This window comes from Caloenas nicobarica, chromosome 1 (assembly GCF_036013445.1).
Source record: "Caloenas nicobarica isolate bCalNic1 chromosome 1, bCalNic1.hap1, whole genome shotgun sequence".
NCBI classification, from domain to species: Eukaryota; Metazoa; Chordata; class Aves; order Columbiformes; family Columbidae; genus Caloenas; species Caloenas nicobarica.
This window is the reverse complement of record NC_088245.1, coordinates 198,250,397-198,268,829: the sequence shown is the minus strand read 5'-3', so window position 1 is coordinate 198,268,829 and position 18,433 is coordinate 198,250,397. Positions and strand designations below refer to the sequence as shown.

General features: G+C 41.3%; 1 protein-coding gene across 2 annotated transcripts in view; it reads right to left on the bottom strand.

The window, feature by feature from the left end:
* ALKBH8 (alkB homolog 8, tRNA methyltransferase) overlaps positions 1-13,932 on the bottom strand; it is a 43,756-nt gene extending 29,824 nt beyond the window's left edge. Inside the window, exons 1-7 of one of the 2 annotated variants that reach the window (XM_065648512.1) lie at positions 13,858-13,932; positions 11,470-11,610; positions 8,354-8,594; positions 7,179-7,310; positions 6,205-6,300; positions 4,730-4,834; positions 1,642-1,712 (exon numbers count right to left, since the gene is read on the bottom strand). In XM_065648512.1, coding sequence (XP_065504584.1) covers positions 1,642-1,712; positions 4,730-4,834; positions 6,205-6,300; positions 7,179-7,310; positions 8,354-8,594; positions 11,470-11,610; positions 13,858-13,875 — 804 coding nt within the window. In that variant the 5' untranslated portion in view covers positions 13,876-13,932. Of the gene's footprint in view, positions 1-1,641; positions 1,713-4,729; positions 4,835-6,204; positions 6,301-7,178; positions 7,311-8,353; positions 8,595-11,469; positions 11,611-12,701; positions 12,856-13,857 lie in introns of those variants that run through there. The other variant, XM_065648521.1, reaches the window with a different exon arrangement.
* Positions 13,933-18,433: the final 4,501 nt, after the last annotated feature.

The window sequence follows — 18,433 nt, the reverse complement described above, 5'->3', positions numbered from 1 at the left end:
GAAGATCAATTAGAGCCCTTCTCCTAGAGAAACTGTATGAAAGAAAGGGACATTCTCATGTGCTACTTGGCGCGGAGGTGTTGATACTGTTAAAGCCAACACTGCAGTTGAACAGAGGAGAACACACCACCTCTGAGAAAAGGCCAAGTGCAGAAGCCATGTGAGGAAGTAGCCCCTAGATTTGGAGATTCCAGAACAAAAGTAGTAAGAACTCTGCTGCCACTGTGCATACCACCCTCACAACTAATCCCAAACGTTCCTACTCTAGAGCGGATGCTTTTGTGAATGGTGGACAAACACACCAACAGTCAGGCTGAGAGGACTGGCAACATTTTCAGCCCATTTTCAAGCGACCAGAAACACAGATGTGCCACTGCCACACATTCATGAAAAAGCTATCCTTCCTTAGACTCACCCCTAGTCCCAGGAGCTCCACATTCACTACACAACTTGCAAGAAGAAAGCAAGTCGATGCCAGAGCCCAGACTCAAGATTCAAAAAATGTCAGCGCTCAGAATATCCAGCCACGTTCCCCTCTCTGCCTAAAGAGTCAGACAAACCGAGAGTAATAATCAGTTGTTGTTTTGTAACAGGAGAACACTATCGGTAATACAGGTATAAGTCTATAAGCACACACATCTGCGGCATTTGCACACCACTGCCAGTAAAAACAAGTAGCAGATTAGATCATTCTCCTACAGCATTCACAGCTTTCAATGGAAAGATTCAAAAGTCAGACCTTTATCACCCACTGTGAAAACCCATTCTCAGCCTTGTTAAGCTTCTAGTTATCCAGTACAATGGGAATACACAATGTACCTCCCCTGCCACAAAAAGCCCATGACAGTGATGGAAGCAGGCCTTGCAGATGTGCAGAATACACTGTAAAGAAATGCATAGGAAGACGGGAAGGCCAAATAGCAAAGACATGCTGTAGAAGTGCTTAAGGCAGAGAAGGTAAGACTAAATTTGTAAAACCTGGATGGGCACAGATGCAGCAAATAAAACCAAATAGAGTAAAAGTAAAGACACTAACAAGAACACTGAGACTAGATGATATGGACTGGTTTCAGTCTTACTTATGATATGTTGCATGACTTTGTGCTAGTCCGCTGTTCTTCCATTTCCCATCCCCCTCTTTGTCTACATCATCCGCATATGTCGGAAGCTCGTGAGATCGGACTCTACCTCTGCCTGCCACAACTATCCCAGTACGGTTCAGATGTTGACTGGACCTTCTACAGGTAATAAATCTGCATTAGCCTACTGTAAACACACTGAATATAAAACTAAGGGAAGGCTTATGCAGACCAGAGGGAACAGGGGATGACACAGGGAAAAATGGAAGTAGAAACAGACAGGAGTGGTACACTTTCCAAGATGAATAGAAAATGAAGGTCAATTGAGAACTGGATGCTAAGGTTAAAAAAAATGGGGTATCATTAATATCACTGGAAAATCCTCCAATGACAACATCTTATTGCAGTTACTTATTTAATTAGCATATCACATTACCTTACATGCTCGATATTAAAGTTGGATGAGATACCATGGAAAAACCAAATTAACTTCTATTAAACAATATAAACATGGAACTTCTCAGTAAAACGTCATCAAAACATGTATAAACATAAAGTTTACCTCAGCTCCTAAACTGAGAGAGATTATTTCATCCTCAAAAGCAGAATGTGTATCAATATGAGGAGGAATTCCTGCATAAGAAAAAACAAAAAAAATCAGAATAATAATAATTGAGTGCTATCTCGGTTAGCAAGCTCTATTTCTATGGACATCCATACAGAAAATTGGAATGTAGAGTTGGAACAAACAAAACTTATCATAAAGGAGGGAGCTGCCTTCCAAAACAATCCAGGACAATTGTCTGACCTACATCCCCAGATTAGATGCACACAGTTCACACAAGCGTCCTGTATAATCAGCTGAAATATCTAGAAGACAGTTCAGAGCACCTAAAAGCTGCACTCACCCCCTAAGAAGTCCAAATGCTCTCCTTGGTGCAGAGTGTGACTGAAATCACTATGCTCTCAGGCAGTTTTGCGCTTAGTACTAATAATTATGATACGTTAGATGATTTTGGGCCTTAGCTGATCTATGACCATTCAATCATAGAATAGTTTGGGTTGGAAGGGACCTTCAAAGGTCACCTAGTCCAACCTCCTGCAATGAGCAGGGACATCTTCAACTAGATCAGGTTGCTCAGAGCCCAGTCCAGCCTGGCCTTGAATGTCTCCAGGGATGGGGCATCTGCCACCTCTCTGGGCAACCTGGGCCAGTGTTTCACCACCCTCATCATAAAAAATTTCTTCCCCTGTATCTGATGATGCATTTCTCCCTCACTCTTTCACAGAGAAGGAATCATTACAAACACTCGCTCTCTCACTAAGCAAATTATTGTGTTAAGGGTCTCAGCTTCAGAATTAGGACGTACTACCACAAATGGAGGCACTGTCAGGGTCGAACCCTGCCTCCACTTTGCAGTTCCCAGGAGAACTCCACACATCATTGCCAGGGTAACCCCTAGGCAGTACACCTGTCAGTGCGTGTATGAGCAACACGTAGCTGAGAATCACTAAAGAAGCTAGCTTTTTTTTAATTTTCTTTTAGATCTGCTAATCAGAAAGAAGCTGCCATCCCCCACAGCTCATGCCACCCATTTGAACACCACCTGCTGAAACAGCAGCAAGCATGTCACAGCAAGATCTCACCACATGGCAGGGAACTGCAACCAGCAGTGGAGCAAGGCCAGGAGGGAGCTCAGGGGAATTGCAACTGCACCTTCCTTGGACACTATAGCGGACCCAGACAGAGATCCTATGTGATCCAAACCAAAACAGTTATATTTGCTTATTAAAAACTCTACCCACATTAACTTTGGATATTATTGAATTTCTGAGTTGAAAATATTTTTTCCTAACAGTGTCAGTCAGCCACATAAGGCATCCTTACTTTATGCCAAAATTTACTATTCCATTAGTTTCGGTGAAAGCAATACAAGCGTTTTATGAGGCCAACATTTAATCTGATAGAAAATCAGTGAGACTTGAAAACCAAGGACACATTATCTGTTTGTGTTTGCTCATAATTTTGCCTTCAGATGAGCACTAAAGTCAGCACAATTCACTGTGCAACAGGACCACATGGGCTGCTGTCTTCAGTGTCACCCAGACAATTCCATCAAGACCACACTGATCTACCTACCTGCTTCTCTTACTCCATATATGCAGCACATAGTAAGAGACAGTCACCTAAACATTCAAAAATGGATGGGGACCGTCAGGTATAGATCTACCACTTTAAACATTATTAGGACCCTGATCGAAAAATTGCCCTCAAAAAGGAATTCATTTAATGTGTCTTAAGTGTCGCCACTACAGCTTAGATACCCAAAGTCATCAGTCACTCTTTGTCACTAGAAATTATACTTGGTATTTTAATCTGACTCAGAACACAGATATTAAAGGTATTAATCTGACGGCACTCTCATTCATATCCTAATGATTTGCACTTAAGAAAGGGTATTTTGCTTTGGGTTTTTTGTTTGTTTTTTGGTTTGGGGGTTGGGGGCGGTTGGTTTTGGTTTTTGTTGTTGGTGGTGGTTTTGTTTTGTTTGGGGTTTGTTTGTTTCTTTGGGTTTGTTTCTTAAACTGCTTCTTTTCTTGATAGAAATCTGTAACTCTAATCTCCTTCGATGTTCCAGCCAGAAATACATGACTCTATCAATTTAACAGATTGTCGTATACGTAAACCAATAGGATCAGCTTTTCAGACCCCTGTTTGGCAGATACCATATTAGCTGTCAGACATTAATTCTGAAAGAAAAGCTGTTGTCCTTTCTTCCTAAGGACAAATGAAATACCCACTCTAGAAAGGAAGCCAGATATTTAGCCTTGATGACTGACCTTTGCAAAAAGCACAGCACATGATCTATTCCTTAGAGGTGTGATTAGAAGCAAATGTCTCTTCGGATGTCTCCAGTTCGGGAAAGATTACAGAAACAGAGTAATTTCTTATTCCTCAGATAAGGGAATACCGCTTATATCACTTACGAGTCCATATATATTAACATTCTATTATATGTACTAACAGCAAGAGCCGTTGCCTGGAGACTATGCACAGTACGTACATGGAACAAGAAGAGTTTGTAGTGAAAAGCGCACTTGAGTACAAAACCAAATATGACTATTTATTCCTGCAGCCTTTTATATCTGGTTTCCTTGTTATGGCCTCGGACTTAAACACCATCAATTTCCGTAACAGTGGCATAAAAAAATGTACTTCTAAACACAAGCTCCCAGGTTCAGAAAACAGCATGAAGACCTTATTTTTGATTCAAAGCATCTCTGGTCCCAGAGGAAATACACTAAGCAGGTCCTTAAATCCTGTCCCTACATCGTGTCACATTTAGGTGCCATTCTCTTCCAATCTTCAGTTAAGTTGTACTGGTTTGGCTGGGGCAGAGTTAATTTTCTTCACTGTAGCTTGTATAAGGTTATGGTTTAGATTTGTGATAAAAACAGTGTTGATAACTGCCTCTACCATGACATTCAACCTCAACCCATGAGTTTTCTCACTTTTACCCTTCCATTTCTACTCCCTATTTCAAGGAGGAGGAGTCAGCAGGTGGCTGTGTGGTGCTTAGTTGCCTACCAGCGTTAAACCACAATGTAAGGTAAAGAGCTCAAAATTTTTGAAAGACAAATAAACTTACCTTGTCCAGGTTCATACTGATTTACAGTCAGTTGATCAGGCTTATGTTTGATATATCCCTGTTTCAAGCACTTCTCCAAGAATAGGTTGCAAATTTCAGGAAGACCTAGTTATAGAAACAAAATTGTAAGCAAGACAAGAAAGCTTTTTTACATTTTTATCCTTTCTTTTTACAATAAATACAATAACTTGACAAAATAAAAAGAAACAGCTTCAAAGATACATAAGTCCATCTTTAGTAATGATCACTCTGCATTTGCTGTAACACACACATCAGAAATGGGGTCCCATTCTGCAAGTCCGATATATTTACATCTCACAATTAGAAAGGCCACTCCTCCAAGGCCTTTGTGTTCAGAAGCAGTTCAGGCCTAACTCCTTACAAATGCAAACTGCACTATCTCAGCACATAAATAAAAGTATATCGCATCAGAGGCAAAGTTTCCAGCAACTACAGTAAAAACATTGCAGTCAAGAAGCAAAATTATTTTACACAAAGTCAGAAGTCATGCAGAGAGCTCTCTAAAAAATGTATCCCCTAAAAAATCTATTACTGAATTAGATTAAGTATCACCAAGAAATCTGCTGAAATTAAACTGGTTTTGAAACGAGAATGAAAGTTACAGTCCTTCACTGAATTTTTGGTTTGCTATTTCACCTGAAGACTTCATTGTAAAATTCTGCTCAAGGTAACACCCACAAACATGTTAGTAACACTCTTTTCATCAATCTGTTGAGTTTTATTTTTCAGTTGTTCTCCCGCAATGAAGTGTTTCTCAATGAAGCTCTTCTCACACAAAATATTTTAGCTGTGAGACTAGAAAACAGCTCAAATATCAATGCTTTTATGATTACACAGCTTCACTGTTAAAACCACAATGTAACCAGAATCCTTCTGTTGGAAGCTACACCCACTCCAGTACACATGCATCACCTTCAAGTTTTACAGGAACTTAAATTTAAAAACAGTAAAATGGGGGAATTAAGTCTATAAGATGACTCACTCGCTTTGCTCTGACTCACAACTCTCAACACCAAATAAGATTTATTGAAACCTTTTCAAACCTGCTTTCAGTCCAAAAGAAATTTTATTTTGGTTTCTATCCAGCAGCCTTCCAGCTAGTCAAGATAAATATACACAGCAATATATGTCACAGCTCCCAAATGAATATGCAATTTGTAATACACAGTTGTTTTATGAAACAAAAGCTAAAAAAAAGAATGACAATTACAATCCCAAAATCCTTATTTGACTGGACCTCAAAAGGCAGCAACAATTGGAAAAGAAGCTTCAAGCACTCACAGTAATTTGGAATGGATCCCATTCAAAAGCACTGTTCAGTGTGTGCTTAAGATTCAGCGAAGGCTCTGCTTTTATTAGAATCTCACATCCATATCTCAGTGAGACTTAAAGGCTTTATATAATGGTTCAAACATCAGCGCAAAATAAGTATGACTTAATAGAGAAATTCTCACCTCCAGGTAAAGGTTTGTCTTTATCAACATTGTTGTTATCATAGCAAAACTCATATCCAAAATGTTTCACTCTTCTATGTCTTAAAGTCTTCTGGGCTGTAAAAACGCAGAAGTTTAAAGTAAGATTAGACTACATAAACCAGTATAGGCAATTTTCTGTGCTTCCCTATTCCATCTGACCTGCTAAATCTACACATTCTTTAACAGTTGTAACTGTGTTTGGCCCTTGTTCTTCATGGCACACACTTCTGCCTTACTGCCTTTTGCATTTTCAGCACACATCACATTCACAGCTGTTTGAAGTCAAACTGATGGTGTTTTTGTACATGCAAGAAGTAGAAAGCACCAGTTTTCCTGAGCCACATGTAGTGCATCTTTATTCTTGCCCTGATTCCTGAACCTGCACCTGATTAATATCCTGCAGATAGAGCAGGATCCTTCACTTTCACCAATCACCATTGCCATGTTAGCTAATGCCAATATAAACCTTTGTGTTGTCCCAAGGAACAAAATGTATACAGAAACCTTGAAGTGAATTCCAAGAACAATTCACTTTTTGCAAGATTTAATTCCACAGAGCTCAAGTGAATGCACAAAAGCATCTGGAATGTGTGTCTCACTGACTTCTTTTTGATTTAACATGACACAATTCCTCAGTTGGACATCAAATTAAAAGGGTAAACTTCATAGAACAGGCTTGTGCTTGACATAAAGACACCTAAAAAGACACTTCAGTTGTTTCTGGATGCAGATATATTATTCAAGTAAATCTATACCAGAATATCAATTCAGATCACTTGCCCCCCAGCAGTTTATCACTTGCAATACAAGATCCAATTTCTAAACTACTAAGAACAAATACACAATGATTTGAAACAATACATTTACAAAGATGTAGACTTCTTGTAAACTGAAAAAGTAGGTAACAACAGCATAAAAGTATGGAATGCCTGGATTTCTATGGTTTTGCCCACCATTTTGAGTATCTTCATCTCCTACCCAGTCAATACTTTCCAACATCCTCCTTTCTTCCTCTGAAGAAATAATATTTTCAATGACCATTAGGCCTGGAGGCAAGCTTGTAGGGACAGCATTCTTGCAGAAAACTAGAGTGTATGAAAAAAGAAAATATTGTCACTGTTTAGACAAAATAAAACCATGTGTTCCCTACAGGGATATTTACTATGTATGGGAATACAGTATAGGTGTAGAAGTATTTACTTTAATGACACAATGGAGCCCTCATTAGGGTCTTATTTAGTGAATAAATGATCACTTTTTGGCATGATAAAACAGGGTAGACCCAAATTTTGCATCATGCAAAGCACTTTCTAATTTTTACTGCATAAGATCAACAAGACTCCACACTATTTAAAAGCAATACCACTAGTGATTTTCATGTCAAAATAACAGGAGAAAGAATTTCCCAGTCACTTCAGGATTCTACTTGCATTTCATTTCGGTGATTTACCAAATCAGCAGATAACTTAGTCCAGAGAAGCAAACTGTAATCAAATATGGAGGCATATAATGCAATACATAGGTGAACATAAAATGTTGGCAATGCAGGGACATTCAGTTTGATATCCCAATAGCTTTGAAAAAGCTGTTCACTGGCCTAATGTACAGACCAACACCAGCAACCCTTTCCACTAGACACTATAAAAGCTCACAGAAAGAGCAACAGTTCTTGTCCTGAATAGCTTATAGTCAGCCATAAAAAAGCCTGGAGAGAAGAGCACAAAACCCCAGAAATCTTATTGTGCTTATTTTCTTTCTTGGAGTTGAGATGGAGACCACAAGACCAAGGTCATACAAAAAAATCCAGTGACCTGTCCAGAGATCTCCTGGGTCCCAATTTAGCTCCTTAATCACAAAACCTTCAAGTGCAGTATTGAATGGCCAGGGAACTACCTGAAGTCCTTTTCTTATTTTGTCTCAAAGTAAAGGAGTTCATACTAGAGTATCCTATCACGAAATACAAGGAGGAATGCCTGTTTTATGTCCTGAATCTTTGATTCTGGCTTTCATTGTCTGTGTCTACTTGCAAAGACCAGTGTGCTTTTAGCTATATTTACACCTAGAAAGTAAAAGCAAAGGGAAGCAGTATGCAAGAAGATAGCTATATAGGAGAGCAGAAAAATTATACCTTTTTCCACAAAATTAATATATAGAACAATGTTTTGGCCGAAGTCTTCCAGTGTTACTTCTTTTCCATTAAGGGCATCAAAGGCTTTCTTGGCTTCTTCTGTTGTCTCATATTTCACAAATGAATATGGTTTATTCGGTGGCATTAAGAGTGTTTCCACCAATCCATATTCTTCTACTATCCTCAGCAGTTGGTGTCTACTCATCCCATTACCAAGACCAGCATTGGCAATAACCAGGCTCTAATTGAAGGGGAATTAAAAAAAAAATTAGAATTATAGAATCATTTCGGCTGGAAAAGACCCTCAGGGCCATCCAGTCCAACCACAACCTAACTCCAGTACTAAACCATGTCCCTAAGAACCTCGTCTAAATGCCTTTTAAACACCTGCAGGGATGGTGACTCCACCACTTCCCTGGGCAGCCTGTTCCAATTAGTGATGACTATCGCTTCATTTAAAACTAACACTCTACCAGGAGAGCAGCTCTATAAAGAAAAATCAAGGCAGCCCGTGAGTACTCTTTAATGTATTCCACCTTTCAATGAGCTTGGTATACGAGGCTACGGCGAACTCTTGTTTGCCTAGTACATATTTGGGCAGACAGGCTTGCAACCTGTATCAGAGATACCTCCTCAATTAATGCATGTAGTTACTCTTACAAGAGTTCTTAAGCTTCAAACCAGCACGTGTGCGTCAAGTGTACTGCAGGCAAACAGTGACACTGACACACACAATTTTGGAGGTTTCTAAAACAGAATTTTTCCCAAGACCTGTTACCACCAACAAAAACAAAGATAAAAACCTTTCAAAACCTTTTTTTTTAAATAAAGTTTTTCTCATCTTTGCCAAGGAGTCTCTCCAAGCATAGAGTGATTGATATTCCCAGTCCCATCTCATGGCCCCCATACATCAGGTTCACCAAAAAAAGCAGCAGCCTGTAGCAAGAGCATCTAGTTCTGCTCCAGCACTCTCATCTGAAAATTCTCCCTCCTGTTTTTTATAAACAAAGGGATTTATATCTCCATCCTCAGTTAACACAGATTACTTCATGCACAATGCCTAACTGCTTAATTCTATGCTTTCATAGTGATTTATGCCCAAAATTACCACGGAGCATGCAGTTTGCAAGGACTGTTTCTGGTTTGCCAAACATTAGAAGAAACAACAAAACAGAACTTTTCACGGGACTATTATTCAAGAAATATCCTTTGAGAATACACAGGTCTTTTCAAAATAAATTAACAAGTTCTTTTGACATCTAAATAGCTATATGCCATAACTGGATATTCAATCTAATCACAGTGGTTGAAAGAAGTTTAAGTGTCTTTTTAGGGCCAAATGAGGATGCAATCTTGAAGTTTTGATTGAGCTACAGTGACTCCAAACAGCTAGCAACAATTTACTCAGATTGACTCCATGTAATACCTCTCCAGAAAGCTTTCAGACAATCCTTTCCTTAAAGTCTATGAATGTTCTATGACCTTTTCTGAAGGCAGCTGGTAAAGTGTTCAATTGTTTCAAATGATAGCATTTCACTTCTTCAAAAGACAGAAAAACAGGTTTAAAACTCAAGAGAAGGATTATTTTTAAAATCTATATAGTGAGCATGTCTGAGGTACCACTGTGACTATGCTGTTAACACTGGCTCTTAGCACTGCATCCACCTGTCCATTACTGATCACATTTTTCAAAGGTGACCCCATTATGATTTACTGTTATTTTCTAGTATGTTATTAACAGGGAGGCCCATGTCTGTAGAAGAAATGCAGAGACTCAAACCAGTGCTTCCACTGACTGTAGGCACTTCATCTACAAAGACCATCACTACACAACAGCAGCGTGTACAGCAACTGATCACATCTGAGCAACTTCAATATAATCACTCTTGCACAAAGGTTGAAAGCATTTTCTGCATTCTTGACACGTTTATCACTAGCACTATGATTTTGTTTCACATATCACTTATTAAAATGTTCTTTCTTCAATGAGGATCTCGCTGGACCCCAAAATTACTCTTTGAATAGATTCAATGGATAGCTTTGTATCTGGGGCAGTGTCAAGGGGAACAAGTTGCAGATTACGGACCCATTTCCAAGCAACACTAGAGTAACACAGTCCCTGCTCCAAAGAGCTTACAATGTATACAAGATTGCTGGGTCATTTTAGCATATGCCCACATGATGTGAAAACTGAGTGAAGATTAAGCAAAATTTTGTTACAAAAAGGTATAGAGATCTGATGTTTCCATATTTGAACAGGAAGAATTTGCAGGGTTAAGATGAACAAGGCTAGAGTTAGCAACACTGCTCTACAGTGCTTCAAGCCATTAGCATCTCCCCACAACTGACAGAAGGAAATTATAAACATTCTCTCTGACTTCTTCCCTTTCTGTCTGCAAGTTCCTGTCACTTGCTTTTTGCTACAACAGTAACTCTGAGGTCACTCTCTGATCTGCTGTAACTCACTACTTTGGCAGAAAACTTCGGATCAAAAAGCTGAGTCGTTTTCTGTTAGGTTAAAGTTACTTATGGTACAGTTCATTGAGTATCATAATAAAGCAGAATTCCCTCCTATGTTGTCCCCTTTTGTGCAAGGGAAGAGAAAGTAGTCCCCTTTTCAACAGCAGCAAGTCAGTCAATCAGTTCAACTCCCACAGAACCACAGCCTAAATCAATTTACATGAAGAAAACAATGTGGAAAAGATTTCTGAGACATGTTTTCAACTGGGAGTTTAAATGAGATAAAGCATACTTTATAGACAAGTACAGAGCAAAGAAAGATATAAAAGCTAGAAGCCAGAGAAGAAATCACACAAAGAAAAGTTTATCTACTTCAACAAGGTATAATTTCCCATGTTTCCCCCTCCTCCCCAACCCAAGGAACTACTGTTTCAGATTAAAGAAAAAAAGCTTATCCAAAGGCCATCAAATCTCTCCACAGACATTAAACTGCTGAAGTACAGCTCTGCTTTGAAATCAAAGAGGCACAGAAAACCCTCAATCTCAATCTTAGGAAGTGCATTTTGGAGAACAGCATTTTAGACAAAGCATATGTAAGAATCAAACACCGATAACCAGTACTTTCACACTACCATCAAATCAGAACTGCCCATCACCTGTGTGCCATGGGAGACGCACTCAATGCCCTCATGTCTCATCAACGTATGCTGAGCTCTGACCTGCTTCCTCAATACCTTCTTCTTCATTTTATAGACCGTTAAATGATTTTTGCTGGTTTTAACTTCTGCGCTGGTGATCTGGGAAGCAGAAAAAAATAACACATAATAAGTGTCCTGCTTGAAAAATTAAATACTTCGGTCTGTTGTAGAGAGATAACCTTCCCATCCCATACGTCATCTCTAGGATAGTAACTATTTTCAATAATTCCAGATTTCATGAACTATTTGGGGCTGACAAAAACTGAGTCTGAAAAGTAGGTTCTTCCTCAGCCGATGGCACAGTTTTCCCCATCTCTGAAGGTTGTTATAAAACTCTCTTTTATTAAGAGGATCCCTCCCCAAAATAAAACTTTTTATAAAGACTGCCATAATGACAGATTGTTAGATTTAATTTTCCAGTTTTTCTATTCCTGTCATGAAAAGTTTACATCAAGTACATTCCCCTAGGTACATCTAATGGGTTACCCTTACCAGGATTCATCTGATTTGCAGGCTTGTTCAGCAAGCTTACCATGACCAAGCTGTTCAATTAACAGATTTGCTCCAAAAGGCTTGGCCTGCCCAACTTTTTTTGCCATATACAGGTGAACAGAGGCCAACAGCTTTACAGACCACCCAAGTGCAAGTTCTTATCTTCTGGGCAGGGGAACAGGCAGTTTAAAACTACTTTACAGGGAAGTATAGGAGAGACACATCTTTGATTTGGTGAGGTAAGGTTACAGTAAGAATAAAAATATGGGATAGGTTTACTCTTTGGAACCATGCAAACCTGGTTCAGAAGGAAAAACATGGGGGCCCTGCACATCACCCATACCAGTCAGACCACTGTCAGGCAGCATCTGCACAACAGACCCCGCCAGAAGGATATTGAACTGAAAGGCTTTGGCCTCTCTCATAACATCTACACCTCTGCACACTGGGAGACTCCATCTGATCTCAGGGGAAAGCGACTCTGAGTTTAGTCAGGTAAGGTCCTCAGGCAAAAGCCCAGGCAAAAGCCCAAAAGTCATGGCCCAATATTTGGCCAACTAGCATAGAAACTGAAGCTGAAAGACTGCTTTCCATCCTTGCAAAGCCTCTGAACTAAACAAGAGTACAAGACAGATGAGGTGTGACTCCGCTGCCTAAACAACAGCATCTAAACCTGGCAGAGATGCCTGGCCTTTTACCTGCTGCTCAAGACGCTGAAGACCTTCCCCACATGCTGTGTCATGCTTGCCAAGATCACCCAGATGTCTCCAGCCCCTGAAGGCATCTCAAACAGCATTACTTGCATTGCTGAGACAGCAGAACCTTCCCTTGGTCTCTGAACTGGGTTCTAAACTCTCTGTCTTGTCCTTCGCACTGTCACCCGAGGCTCAACTCTGCAGACATGGAGATCAACAATCTGCCTTGATTTCTGCGTTGAGGAATCACACTCAACCGTACAGAAGTGCAAACCTTCATCTGGTAACATCTCACATCCCCCTCACAAAGGCCAACATGACTATAGAAGAAAAAGCATGCAGCAGTGGATTACTAATGCCTGTTACCACCTCCTTCCACAAGCATTAAAATAAGTAGGTCCTGAAAATACACTGAAACAATCCCCCCATTTGCGATGCTAGCTCAGGTTATAGCAGGTCACAAAATTGGCTTGAAACGACTACAAAGGTTAACGTAAAGCTTTAAGTGATGGGGGAACCTAATTTGCTGTAGAAGCCACTCCTGAAAACGAAAGTGCGCGGCTACGGGAGCGCGGCTGTCAGCAGAGGGAGCGCCACGCTCAATTATGAACTTCAGCAACTTATTACTCAGGTTTGGCTTGGTTTTGTGCCGCAGACACGTAAGCATAAATGTATACAGACTCTGTATACACACAGACATCAAAACTCGTGGAAAAAAAGTAAATTCAGGAGCCCTCATGGGGAGGTTTAGGAGTCCCAGCATCGACCAAACGCGCCTGAGGGCACCAGCGCATCCCAGCGGCTCTGCCACCCCCGCAGCACCTGAACCTCCCCTGACGCCCCTCAGATTCAGGGGCTCTGGGCGCTCGCTAAAAATAATAACGGTAGCAGGAACAACAGGAACGTGCGCACGCTGTTCTGCCCTGAGAGAACACGGCGGGCGGCGGCTGTAAAAGCCGTGAGGCAGACACACGGGCTGACTTGGCCCTGTCCCCCCTCACACCACTCTGCCCCGACAGGGCCGGGCCGCCGCGGGGGGGAAAGAGGGAACCCCGCGGAAGGGCCGCCCGCGCTCCCGCCGGCTCCCCCCCCAGAGCCGAGCCGGGAACCGGGCGGGGCGGACGCTGCAGCCCCGGACCCGGCCGGAGCGGCACGTTACCTGGCTGGAGGCGGCCATGCTGGGGCGGGCAGTCCGCCCGCCGCCGCTGCTCCGTCATGGCGGCGCCCCGCCCCGGCGGGCGGGTGCCCTCTGCCGGCCGGCAAGCGTTATGTCTTGAAGGTCTCCTCCGAGGCAAAAGCTCTGCCTCCTTGTCGCAGGGTGAGGGAAGGAAAGCCGCCCCACACGAGCCGGTGTTCCGCGCCGGCGAGCGCGGTCAGGCGGTTCCGCAGGGAGGCCCGCCCTCCCCAGGGGGTCCCGGGCCTGCGCTAAAGCGCTGGGAGAACCGAGCGTGTAACGGAGGGGGAGAAAGCGGCTTTCTTCAGCCCCCTGCCTTGGACACACGCTTATTGTACCTGTTCCATGTTCTCCTTTCTGCTCTCCCAAATGCCACTCGGCCTTCTTCCCTGCGGGCTCTTCGCCTTTTCCCTTAGAGTGGAGCCTGCTCCTTGTCACCCCCCTTCTGGTCATTAAAGTCATCTTCCAAGTCTGCAGCAGAAGAAAAGCAACGTTCGAACGCCCAGATCAGCCCCATGGCTAGATCTGCTTCTTTGCTGGGGGCAGTTTGGGGCAGAGCCTCCTCCAGCACAGCACACGGGATCCCAGAACAGCCGCACGCCCGCAGCAGGTAAAAGATGTCTTCCCTCAGGCCCAGGCTCTCACCTGCAGGGACCATCACCCGGACAGGCCTCCAGCACTGGCCACGTTACCTTTGGCACGTCCCACATGAGGGACAGAGGACGACAAAACCATGCCAATGCAGCCAAGGCCAGGTGAAGAACAAGCCTTTGGTTGTATGCACATATTTCCCCACACCACTCGTAGCTCACTGACAACCCCAGTAAGGCTGCTTAGTAAACCCATGCTATTGAGCGACCTGCCTCCCTGAAAGGAAGGATCTCCACAGCTCACTGGCTGCCTGCATGAGAAAGTAATCCCTTAAATCACAGCTAGTGTGTAAGTCTTCTCTTCCTTTCATTTTCTCTGCCATCATAGACTAATCAAGTTTCATACTGTGCCCCTAAACATAGCCCTTTCCCCCTCTTTTATCCGAAATACAGCATTACCTACTTTTTCTGTCTTTACCTGAAAAATATTCTACTTCGCACTATAGCTTATTATCTGAAAAGCTGTCTTTTTTTCTTCTCTCTATTTAAATACAAAGCAGATTTTTTTTTCTTCCCTCAGTCTCCCGTGAGTCTTTAACCTTTCTCAAGATCAATTAGATATGGGATTCCCAGGTGGGTGGTATGTAAGGTGACTGATGAGCCTGTAAACTTGCAGTCAGAAACCAGGTCCTCAGCTTTGTCCCAGATCCGTGCTCTGGAGGAGCCTAGCCATGCTGTTAGGTAGGGCTGTGCTTGCCCAGAAAAAAACTATCTTCTTTCCCTTGGAACATATACCATGGCCTATGCCAGGGACACGGCTATCCCATGTACAGGGGGTACAAGCACCTTAAGGATGTGAGGCAGGTGGGGCACATCCACCAGCCTGTGAAGGTAGTATTTGGTCAGAAAGGTTGTCCCACTTCTGTCCTTCCAACACAGTCTGTTGCATTATATCACTCTCCATCTTTGACCCATGCAGCGGGTAGCAAGGTATTGTGATAGCACATATAATTTATTAAGTTTTCTTGTATGTAAAGTGTGAATATTAACTGCCTACCTAGTAAGAGTATAGCAGGGAGCTTGTTAACCTCTGCAAATACTAAACAACAGCATCGTCTGGTCTTTTTATAAGCCAGAATGAATGGGGGAAAAAGAACAACCAGGCAACATCAAAAGCTGCTGTGTCTATGAAAATATTATCTGAGGCCCTTAGCCCTGGAAACCACTAAACCTGAAAGCTACTGAAAGGATGATCCTAATGAAATCAGTTTGTAATTCATTACCAATTTGTTCTGACAAGTGGAAAATACCTGCCCAAAGTTTGTTGCTGTCAAGGGCCTATTTTCCAGTTCGAAGTCCCGATTATGTGGGCTCTCCATTCTTCTGCTTGGCTGTCCACATGTGGTTTATCCCACTGGGATGAATTGCTGGTAGGTAAGAAGTAGAATGTAGGCTTAGTGGAATGTTATATCTCAGAGCACAAACCCAGAGGTTCTGGCAGCTGCCTGACTCTGTATTTGCCAGTCGTTGTTTGGGCTTATTCTGCCTCATTATTTTGAAAACTGTTTTCCTGGAGAGAACAGACTCACTGCATTTTTTTTCTTAAAATGTCTCTATACAATTAGAATTGGTCAGGAATTTGTGATGCATATTGCAGTAACATTTCCTTTGTAAACACATCAAGATTTTATTTCTATAAACAACATTCTCACATAGGAAAATTCCACCAATTAAAAGGAAAACAGTTAAAGTCTGGTTGTGAGGTTTTTAATACAAGCATATTGTGGTGAAACGAGAACTGTGATGGCCTTTATAATTTAAGCCCTGAGGCATTGTGCAGTCCCTTGTCATGCCAGATAACATGGGTATAGACTCTTGTAGATACCACAGTGCTTATTGACCACAAGTGAAATATTGTTAACAACATTGTCACCAACTAACCCACAAAATAGTTCACAGAAGTGGGGATTCAAATACATTTACATTTGATGTTAATATAATCTCTGACAAAAAGTTCTTTAGGAAAACTCACAATATTTTAAAAAAATAAATCATTTTTGTAATGGTAATATGTTGGTTTTAATATTCAGCAAATATCCTGGTTTGAAATTAAGTTTTCGTAGTTTTCTTAAGAAAAAAAAAAATGTTTATAACAGAAAATCTTGGTTCTGGCTCTACTTTTTTTTTTAATTGATAACCAGGAACCATGTCTTCTAAAGCAGAATGTCATGTTCTCACTTCCTCATGAGTGAGAAATAAAAAGCTGCTGACTTTTTCCAGGAGCAAATTACAATACTCACTATGCTCTTAGCTATTTTATCTTTGCCACATTCCCAGGGAGAGTCAGGGCACTTGGCTAGCACTTCTAATTCCTCATCCACTTCATATGATAGTGAACAAACAGATACCATCACGTCTTTTTCCTTCAACAAAATACAGGTTACTGGTTCACGCATGGAAAGACAATCTTACTGCCTTTTATACCAGTGCAAGCCAAGCCATGCTTTAGCCTAATGTGATGAAACTGAATTTCCATCACTTTCAAACCCAATTGAAAGAAAATCACAGGAAGATAGTAGGATTTGCTGTATCAAATCTCTTGATTTAAGAAGCTGCAGTTTAAGAATCGTGACAAATAGGATATGCTTCGGGATAGCAGTTTGTTACAGAAATAAGAAGAAACCTCTTAGCACAAAATCCAGCTCAAAATCACCCACAACTAGTACTGTAGAGGAGTACCATAGTAAAGGGTGAGCCACAAGATGAATTGTTTTAGGATAGCATTCATGTATTAGTTAAGGACTTTGACAAATATCAGTTGACCTAAATTCAAAATGTGCTACTGTTGCTGCTTGTGATAGTAACATTCTGCACAACAAATCTCTGCAATGCCAAAGGCTTATATTTTTCAGTAAGATGGCAAGGCTGGCTCTGTGCTGTGTGTCATTTCAATTCGGCATTTGTGCTGTTCATTGCTAGATTTCATATTTCTTTCTAAAAAAGAAAAACAGCCAAAAAACAACTTTAAGAATTTTTTAGTAATTGCGTAAGACCAAAAAGAGACAGGAGAAATCTAGGCCCTGCTAAAATCAATGGAAGTTGTGCCAGTTGTTACAATAAAGGCAAATTTTAACCTTATTTTCAAATACTAGCAAACAAAGATCTTTTGTTCTCAAGAGAATTAAAACATCAAGTAATATCAATATGCTTTGTGATTTCTAAGCTTTAGGCTATACTCTCTTCATACCTCCAAGCTTTTTTCCACAAACATAAGACTTTGGAGTATATTTTTTTTTCCTTTAATAAAAGCTGAAATTTTCATGAAATCTCTAGACTCAAGGTACTGGAATTTTAAGAAATAAATTAAATAGCATAAATCTTATTATAAAATTGCAATTTTTTGCAACACTGGTTTTGTGGCACAATTGCATGATTATTGTTCACTTCCATTGTTAGGAGGTACCACCCTCTTGTAAAGCAAGTTTCCTTGGCACAACAGCAAATTTTTTTCTGAACACACAGATTTTAGTTATGTATTGGGGCAGCTACAGATCTTGTCATCCAGAGAACCGAGCCGGTCAGTGGATGTTTAGGACTGGGCAGAGGTCAGCTGAATTGAGCGCTTCTGCTACACCGTGTCTGCAGTGTAAGCATGTGCTATCAGAACGCGGAGGAACAGTTCTAATTTGTGTTTTCAGACACACTGCCAAGGTTTGCCTACATTGCTGGGTCACCAGTAATATCTCACTAGAACTTGGAGCACAATTCTGTAGGCTTCACTGAACAGAAAATCTTTGATCCCTTCCTGGAGAGTACTCAGAAAACTCCTGTGAACTTTCAGGCACAAGGCAGAAATCACTGTAGTTATGATGTGCATTAAGCCCATCTGAATACCTTTCGTTATCAGTACTGCCAGTCCAAAGCTCCAGCTCCTGCAAGGTTCCTGCATACATGCACACAGATATCAACTA